This window comes from Montipora capricornis, chromosome 11 (assembly GCF_036669925.1).
Source record: "Montipora capricornis isolate CH-2021 chromosome 11, ASM3666992v2, whole genome shotgun sequence".
Taxonomy (NCBI): domain Eukaryota; kingdom Metazoa; phylum Cnidaria; class Anthozoa; order Scleractinia; family Acroporidae; genus Montipora; species Montipora capricornis.
In genome coordinates this window covers 32,918,714-32,928,713 of record NC_090893.1, presented here as the reverse complement: position 1 = coordinate 32,928,713, position 10,000 = coordinate 32,918,714, and the positions used below count along the sequence as shown (strand labels likewise).

The 10,000-nt window shown below is 38.9% G+C and overlaps 1 protein-coding gene across 1 annotated transcript in view; it reads right to left on the bottom strand.

Annotated features, from left to right (window-relative positions):
• Positions 1-10,000, bottom strand: part of LOC138024826 (uncharacterized) — a 437,788-nt gene that overhangs the window by 420,070 nt on the left and 7,718 nt on the right. The window contains exons 2-3 of the mRNA XM_068871999.1: positions 6,984-7,343; positions 1,867-2,195 (exon numbers count right to left, since the gene is read on the bottom strand). Coding sequence (XP_068728100.1) covers positions 1,867-2,195; positions 6,984-7,343 — 689 coding nt within the window. The remainder of the gene's footprint in view (positions 1-1,866; positions 2,196-6,983; positions 7,344-10,000) is intronic.

Here is a 10,000-nt window from a genome sequence, read left to right as displayed (position 1 = left end):
TGTTTTCACTGCTATTGATGGATTCCCAACGGACGTAAAGACAGCAGAGTAACGATAACTCTCAAGAAAGAAACGACAGTTTTCAATTTGCAAAACATGTTTCGACATTCTCATGTCATCTTCAATTGCAAATGAGCGTTTAAAGGTTGTACGTTTGAATTTATATTAAGGTACGTTACAAAATAACGCGTCAAAACTTGCGTACAACTTGTTATTGCTATGCGCGCTATTTTTGGTTTCTGTGCAGTTCGTATTTCATATCCAAATTGTATGCAGGTACTGACGCGTTATTTTGTAACGTACCTTAATACAAATACAAATGTACAACCGTTAAAAGCTCATTTGCAACTGAAGATGACATGAGAATGTCGAAACATGTTTTGTAAATTGAGATCTGTCGTTTCTTTTTTGAGAGTTATTGATGGTTTGCATCTGACGTCACGGAGGCCATGTTGGATGGCAAAAACAATAACCTGTCACTCCACTGGGAACTAAATTTTATTAGTATATACTCATTCAGTGATCTTGGCGTTTCAAGCAACCTGATTGGTTCGCTATCTCAGGATTAGTTGAGCATTATTCACTCCCTACGGAGTGAATAATGCGTGACTTAAACAAAACAAAATGGCCGGCGTAAAACTCGCCAGCATTTCTGAATCGGAAATATTGAGAATACAAGATGATGCTGTGCTACAAAATACAAAGAGGACCAGAAAATTTGGCCTGAACGTTTTCAAAGGTAAGAGAGGAGTTCATACTTTTGCTAACCAGTGTCTGACTTCGAATTCGTTTTTCCAGATAATTATTGCAGACAACTTAGATGCGACTTCAGTAAACACTGTAATGCATTCAAGGCGTTCGATTCCTTCAATGTTTGTTAAATCCATAAAGAAAATTGTTATTTGGTTTCAGTGTTGTATATAACACCAAGTTAGTAAAATATTAGGAACGAAGCTCACTTGATATCCAACGGCGAAAAATGAAATTGTTGTCAAAGACCATTCCTCATCGCTTCAAACATTCCACATATTTATTTTTAACCACCTGTCTTGTTCATCGAATCGACGTTCCATTCGTGAGCTCAAACATCCACTAAAACGCCATTCGCGTTACAATGACTTTCGACGCCATTAAAGGTTAACAAGAATTGGTGAAATTTCGAATTGTTACCAGAAGACTGTGCAGAGTTGAGTACAAATAAATACAAATAGCCAGACAACAGAGATCACAGATTCACTTAAGGTGTTCGATTCCTTCTCTGTCTTTGTTGAACCCATAAGTTACCAGACAATTTTCCATTTGGTTTCAGTGTTGTACATAGCACCACACTTGGTAGAATATTAGAAATACAGCTCAATTTGATTTCGGCTCAACGGGCGAAAGATTGTTGTCGAAGTCCATTACTCGTCGCTGTTAAGATTCCTGATATTTATTTTTTCACCGCCTGTCTGGTTTATTCAATTGACGATCCATTTGTGCGTTCCATAAGGTACGATTTTATTTAAAGATGCACTAAAACGCCATTCGCGTTACAATAACTTTCGACGCCATTGCATGTTAAATAAATGTTCTTCTGTGTACACCAGAGAAATCTACGTATCACCTCCGACCCCCTTAAGCCTAATTAAATACGCAAAGAAGACTCTATGCACAAAAACACCATTTAGCAATGAGGGGAATGACAGGCAGGACTTTTTTTCCGACACGGGAAAAAAAAAATAATAATAATGATAAAACAGAGAAATATTACGCATTTTCCGACTGCAAAAAATATATTACCAGAGTCACTGCAGTATTTCGCTTCGCATTTTCGCGTAGCAAACGACTTGCAAATTTACGTTAAAAAGTACAAAATAGATCATTTACCTTTGCTGAACTGTTTTCTGATTGTTTGTAATCTTGGAAAATGACACCGTCAATGCTGAATCGTAACTTATACCTCGTCACCCACTGACTAGGAGAAGAACCTCTCACATTTCGTCCTTGAGTCGCTATACGTGTTATTGTGGTGATGTCATTAAGGTCCACTTGAAGCCATTGATTGCCATTGTTAGTACGAGAACTCCAAGCTCCGCGCTTTGGCCACTTTTCTTTGATGTTTAACCTGGCTAAGTTCGGGGCATGATTGTTATCCCACTGTGATGAGGCACTTAACTGGAGATCAGATATGGCACCGTTTTCCATTCCAAGGGGATCTTCGTATTAGGAAAAAAAAAAGAGGGTGAGCAAAAAAATGTCCTATAAAAAAGTGGAGGCACTGTTGTGTTCTCGACAAGTTTTGTACCACAATAATTTACCATGACGAGAAAGTAACAATAATAATAAAAAGATTATAATTTCAAAGATTTAAAAGGTATTGTTGTGGGGGGACAAACAGAGCATTTTCTTATTTTCCGAAGTGGCCTATACTTGTACTCGCCCGTGGGTTTCCTTTACAAGTTTGTGTCTTTAGGATTTAGCTCAATCCAAAATTTCCAAGTTTGATTTTCATTTTTCTTTTTTCTTTTTAATTTTTTTTTTACCCTACGTACATTAAAATACTTTCAAATAGATAAGTACTTTTCACAATGTGGAATACATGTCAAGTGCCTAGCTTCCAAGCATTCGTTCTACGTCAAACCAGACTAGATAATACGTCGGAAATTGTCCCGAGACTCTCAGTTTTAGGAGGTGTAGGTTTTTTTCTTTTTATCGTATTCCATATCGCAAAAATGGAAAATTGGAAATAGGAAAATTGTTTATACTTGGTATTATCTCATTTATTTTACATATGCATTTCCATATCAAATACCTAGCCACGAGAAAGTAGAAGTAATGTTGTAAGTGGGAGAAGACATTCTTTTTTAGTCCTAACACTAATTCTATGTAATATTTCGTTTTCTTTGTTGTTACTTGATTCCTTGTGACTAGGTCTTGAAATGTTCCTCAGAAAGAATAACTCTCTCTGCAGTGCCAGAATAAGTGAGCTAAGGATTCTTTATCATTGCTACAGAAAGTGCAAATGTCATCATTTTTTAGCCCAATTTTGTGAAGGTAGACGTTTGTTGCTAATCTTCTATGATGAAGTTTAAATTAACTGGAAGACAATAAGTATGGACGCCTTTGCACAACACCAAGGGGTTTCATGAACCGCATCCCAGTTTATCGACTCAGGGAATTCCAGGTTGCAATCTACGATCCATTTGTTTTGGCTTCCGCTGAGGCTAGTCTGTATTAAATTGATGAGTTTGTTATACACAAGTTTACTTGGCTTATGGGTGTGAAAGAATTTCTCCGCAAACGTGTCATTGAAGCTCTCCCTAAACTCACCCAAGGCTCGTTTTAAACATCGCATTTCACATGGGCCGAATCTAATGCAAATGACAAAAATCTTTTGTTTTCGCTCATTTGCATTAGATTCAGCACATGATAAATGCGACGTTTAAAACGGGCCTAAGGAAAGAAAACTCTTACCAAGTGTCTAACTTCATGTACTAATTTCGTAGCCCACGTTTTATAATAAATTGGACTATTTCCAACTGTAATTAGAGAATTGTGCCACAGATTCATTGACCAAAACTGCTTGTTGGAAGTGATGTTACCATTGAAGCTAATTTCCGACCATATTTGCAAAACTTCAGACAGAAAAGTATCACATATTTTGTAGAAACACATAGCCACAGGAAACCTCGCGGTCTGATTGGCTATTGAGGAGAAGAGGGTATTTAGCGTGGAATTGCACTTGTGCCTGAAAGGCTATCGCTGACGCGAGTCAGAAATTAGAAACTTTACGTTTTCAAAAACATTGTCTCCTTTTACGAAGCAAAAACCTGACCGAAGCGAGGAAACACAAGATTTTCCATGTTTAATTTAACTAAAGATTTCCTCAAGAGATTTTCAAGGAAGCCGCTTACGCTTACGAGCACGAGAATCGGAGAAATCAGCAGCAATATATCGCGAAACCAAAAATGCCCGAAGGAAGAGGAAAAAGCACAAGTTCTTCAGCGGTCGAGGGAGAGCAGTTTTCAGTCATAGAGTACACAGAAGATAAACTAGAGGCCAGTAAGTCCAGTCCAATGTCTGTGTGTTGAAAAAAGCACACGGCTTACTCTGTTTTTGTTTTTGTTTTTTGTTTTAGTTTTTGCTTGTTTTGCCTCCCAAAAACGCACTTTAGCAATGGACGTTGTATTTTAAATGAAGGTGATTCCCTAGTATTGCACTGCGCATCCTGTTCTGCGCATAACAATACGTAGGCCACGTTCCAGTCTCGTTCCCAGAGTCCGAAAACAGGCCATATCAGGAGCCCATCACCCGGAGCGCGCAACTTACCTATTTTCCTATTTTTTCGTGCAACGGCGTTTTCACAAGTAAGGTTATTTTTAGATACGCCTTTCCCGCGAATTAGTTTTCAAAAGCCAATCAGAAGCGGTACATAATTAATAATAAACTGTTATTAATTATGCGCCGCATCTGATTGGCTTTTGAAAACTAATTCGCGGGAAAGGCGTATCTAAAAATAACCTTACTTGTGAAAACGCCGTTTCACAGACGCTATATGGAAGTTGCACGCTCCGGGTGATGGGCTCCTGGCCATATTTGATTGGCTGTTGAAAAACGGTTTTATTTCCTGCCATTTTCATTTTTCAAATTCTAAACTCAAAAATCGTGATTTCTTTTGGATTTTTATCTATAAGACGTTGAAGATTATCTAAAAATAAATCGTTTTACAACTTGCCAGTTCCGTAACGTTTTTGTTTTTGTAGATACAGCAATTGTCACTTGCATGACACCAGATAGTGAAATCTGTCTTGATTGATTAAATGTTTCTCGTTAGTTTCTTATTTTCCGCAGTTTAAATGTCTCGATTGTATCAGGAGATGTAATTATACTCATGCGTATTGTCTGGCGAGTGAAAAGTAAGCGCTTTCATGACAAGGTGATCTCTAGTGTTTTGTTGATTTCTAACCGTCTCCCCTCACGCACGCGCAGTTACTCAACCGGAACAAGAGTTTCTGGTTTCGGTTTTTTGCTCGTTCCCAGAGCCTCCCGCGCCCGTTCCGCTGGACAAGGGTAACGGAGGCTGTGGGAACGATATTGGCCACGTTCGTACTCAGGCATGGCTAAGAGGCTTTATGGTCAAATTTCACGGTTCAGTTTTGTCTTCTTTGTCTCACAAGTTTCAACGGTTATTTGTCAACAAAACAATGTTTGAATTTCGTAGCCATGTGTGAATATTGATATATCGAACGTGCACAAAAACATTTCACAATGCCGACCTTTCGTGCGGGAAAGCTCGCTAGAAAGAAGAATGGCCGTTTTCAGAGCACAGTAGTAAAGAACAAAAGAAGAAACTTTTTAGACTCTCGCAAAACAAAAAGTCGTGTTATATTCTTGATGATGCTAAAGTGTCATTGCAGTGCGAAAGTGAAGGTGAAACCGCGCTATCGGGGAGGCGTGTTGTTGTGTGGGTCGAGCTTGGTTTGATTTCTGTTTTCTCCTAAACCAGGTTGGTGACCTATCTTTTTTTTGGCATAATTTTACTCTCTTACTTCTCCTCTTTGTGCTGTGAAAATTTACGTCAGAGAAAAAGTTACAGGGATTAAAAAAGTACTCGGTGCCATCACTCGTGGACACAAAATTGTCTCCTCGAGATCATGCAGCCGAGGAATATTTGTAGTCAGTGCCTTTTCAAGATGTTTGCCTGCATGTGCCATAAAACAGACATTAAATTATTCCTTTTGAACAATATAATACACCTGTTTTGTTATTTCAATAATTACGTCAAAGCTGTGCTTCCTGTTCCTGTAAAACGTAGAGTGAATCGATGGCATAGACTTGTCATTGGTAGATGAGGTCGCACTAATTAAATGAGTAACTTGAGCAAGTTATATCTCTCAAACGAGCTCGGTGACCTATTTTTTTAATTGCACATTTCGAGTCACCATAATGTAGGGAACAATCGAGAAAATCTTACGACAACTTCTATTACCAAGGAATCACCTGAATGTCCAATTCGAGTAAGTGTTAAATATTTGGAGAATAACAACTTACCAGCGTATTTGTTGAGTTGACACATTGTTTGGATGCACGACTCTCTTGTTTTTTTCATTTAACTTTCTTAGAATTTTGATTGTTTCTGTGTCCTCTCTTTTTCTGTTTTCTATGTCCTTTTGCAGAATATTCACTTAAGACTCCCTCAATCCTCTTCTCGCAACGTTTTAGACTTTTTAATTTTAGCATAGCGTATTGATTTTTCGCATTTGATTTTCGAATTTGAGGCTTGGTGGTGAAATCAGCTAGTTAAACGTCATTACGCGTAAGGGCTATTGACTTTACTGGACAAATGACGTCAGAGCAGGCTACCTTTTGAAACAGCTAAGACCGCCATGAAGTATGGCTTTTTAAAGAGCTCTAAAGATATTTTAGATGATCAAGCATTGAATACAGCTTTCACATATTTTGAGAGATGCCTAGGGATGTGACCGATCTTGGATTTTAGCCTCGTCAAATAAAATTAGTCTTTTCGCTCCGTTAAACATCAATCTATATTTAGGAATGCCGTTTTTAGAGTTAACTAGAATTAACTTGAACTGATCAGTGATGCAACAGAACAGGAAAGCAGAGTTGAAATACCGGATACTATAGGAAAAAACCCGAGTGCAAGTACCCCCATCCGAGTATCCCCGAGTCACCATCGATTAATCATGAAATTTCATCACTTATTATCATTGTTTGATACTAGGAAAAAAATCCGAGTGCGAGTACTCCCGTCCGTGTATCCCCGAGTCTCCATCGATTAATAATTCACGGGAGTTAACATATAATACTTAGTAGCAAAACTTCTCCATTAAATGCAGTCATAGAGGAGAGAACAATTTCATTTCAATCTCTCAATTTTTTTTTTACCTTCTCTCGTTTATTTTGTTTATCCGACACAAATCTTGATCATCATTAGGCCTGGATATTACCGCTGGTCCCTCACCAGCGATATCAAATCTACTTACCAAAACAATGAACAGCGTGATACAAAGCCTGAAAACCAGAGAAGGAGGTATTGCTATCCGATATGAATATCACAAGCATCTGGTTTGACGAAGAGAAGAGTCCTTCCTTTGGGGGCAGATGACCTCCGTAATACACGCCCAACATTTTCGCACTGGTATTTCCCCCGTCGTAAACAAAAACTGCATCGGTGTTGTTTTTATCTTGTACACTGAAACTCGAGAACATCAAGAATACCTTCTGAGATTCTTTAACCGTGATACTCCAGGAACAGTGCTGGTCATTCGGATAACTATAAGGATAATTTGGTGACTGGAAGACACCATTTTCTGCATTTAATGTCCCAGTACAGACAGGATGCACTGTGGAACAAAAAAAAAAGGGAGTTTAAGAAACGACGACGGCTACGGCTACAACAACACCAAAAAACAAGAATATGATTGGTTAAAAGAGGAAAAAATAATTGTGCTGCACGTGCGGCACCCATGACAACGTGAATCATAAAATTTTGAGGTTTTAGAGACAACTTAAGGACGTTCGCGCCAAAATCTTCCTACGGTGAGATTTTCTTTATTTCTCGCCTAGAGTTAGGTCAGAAAGTACTTACTCTAAAAAGGAAAAAGAAATTGGGGGTCACCGACTTTGTTTCGGGAAAATGTCAGTGGAAAAATGCCTTAATTTCTAAGAATCGGTCATAATAGCGAGATGTAGCCTCGTCTGCTCATCCATCGAAAATCATAAAAATAAACTCAGTGTTAGATCGAAAGTTTCCGTGAATAGATTTTTAGGCCGTGGGATTTTTAGATAATTGCATGCCGGCTAGGGATGTCGTAAACAGTAAAATTCATCCTCGACGAGCGTTTCCGTAAGCTCTATCCGTTGCAACCACAGCGACTACCGGAATTCGATGGCACGAGGAAAGAAAATGTTATAAAAAGATAACTTCTTACGGTGGGATTTTTTTTGGTTTTTCATTTCATCATATTTTGCAGATATTAAGTAAAGTAAGTGATTCATGATTAAAAAAATAGGGTTCACCGATGATCTAAACGAGTAAAATCCATTTGATTTTGCAAAGCTCTTAGTGAATTTCGTTTGTCACGTTTTTGCATGACATGTCGGAGAAGGACTGGAACCCAAGAGAGGATCGATTGTTGGAGGGATGAAAAAAGTTCTTATATTACCCCCCCAAAAAAAGAAACTTTCTCGAGCAAAGCAACGAAGTTTTAAGCAGGCACCATCTTCATTTCGTTAGTGTTTTGTATAATATCTCTCCATTACCGTCATGCTCATCTTCTGGAGAGTGGTTTTTGTGAACATTTTATTGCTGGTTGTCCACACCGGTCCTCACTATTCAAGCGGACGAGGACGAAAATACTGCTCTATGTTCACGAATGTAAAGGAAAAGAACTTCAAAAACATGCATTCATTTTGAAGTTAAGTTCGTAGGGTAATAAAAAACATTTTTAAAAAACAGCCCCATTAAATTTACGCAACGGTTCGTCCACGAGTTTTCCAAACTTTCGGCCACTACTTGATCAGTTACCTTTTCCAGAGCTTTTCCATCCGCCCGCTCACTTCTCTTTAACGTGCCATGATGATTCGAAAATAAATGTGCCATTCTTTTGCCGGCCTGAAAATTTTTCCCCGGCGTTTTTGTCGCCATGTTATTTGGACCAATGCTTGAAAAATATTTATGAAAGTCAAGTAGACTAGTGCACGACTGATAAAACAACGCGAATATCAGTCGTGCGGTAGTGTACTTGACTTTCATAAATATTCTTTCATCAATTTTGACTGATCATGATCTTCTCTGATCAAACGCTGTGCGCTGCTTTTTTCTTTTTTTTTTTTCTCCGCGTATTCCCGAATCACAATCGAATCGAAGAAATCAGTTCTTCATTTCATTTAACCAACATTTAACAAGATTAACATTTACACATTTAACATGGTATCCTGATTTCATCTACTTTATTGATCACCGAAAACTCTCCCTCGCTTAAGATTACAAAATCCCACTCTATTTTTCCTCGTGTTCTAATGCCTCTTTTTTATCACTGTCAATCATTGGTTTTGGTTTCAACTGAAGGTTCCAAAGTTCAAGGCTATCAGATTCCCGCGCATTGTTTGTCACGCGACTGCACTCAACATTTTCTCAAATCACATTGTTTATAATCAAAACAAAAGCTAAAATTGTGTTAACTACAACAAAGGCAACAAATAACAAAAATACTCCGCACAATTTCCGACATCCTCTCCACATATGTCTACATTTAGAAGACATATGTTAAACCTGTATCTTTTCACTAGTAAATTTAATTTAAACTTTGATGCTCAAACTCCACATAGAATCACTTCGAATTTTCAAAATTACTCAAGTTTCAATCGGCATGTTCATCATTTGCTATATCATGTATTCGCACACTCGCTGCGACTGCTGCATCACGGGCAGGTCATCAGGTTTGGGTTCAGCTGGTCCTGGGAAGTCAAAGGCGTCCGATCGCACATCAGTTCCGGGGATAGAGATGGTTTACTCGTCTCTCGATATGGCCACCTCCGGCTCGCAGTTTAGCTCCTCGAATTACTCCATCCCGGCCAGTGTACAGCGCCTCAATTATTCCCAGTGGCCCCTTCCCTCTGCTTCTATCTTCTGAATGGATGATGACGACGTCACCAACTGCCAAAGTGAACCCTTTCCCGTCACCTTACCGTCTAGAAGAACGTCTTCAAGTTCATTCCAGCTAAGGCGACCATGTCCAATGGTTTTGCTTAGAGCCCGCTTCACCAAGCCAACCAACCGTTCAAACTGACCGCCCCACCATGGAGTGCGGCTCAAATTGAATTGCCACTTGATGTTTTCAGTCGACAGGTAATGGTGAACTCGTTTATCTTTCTGGACTTGCTTTAACCAGCTCGCTGTGGCGGTGAATGTTTTGGCGTTATCCGAGTAGATTTTCTCCGGCCTTCCTTTTCTAGCTACTAGGCGTTTCAGACTTCTCAGAAATTCACTCGTCTCCAT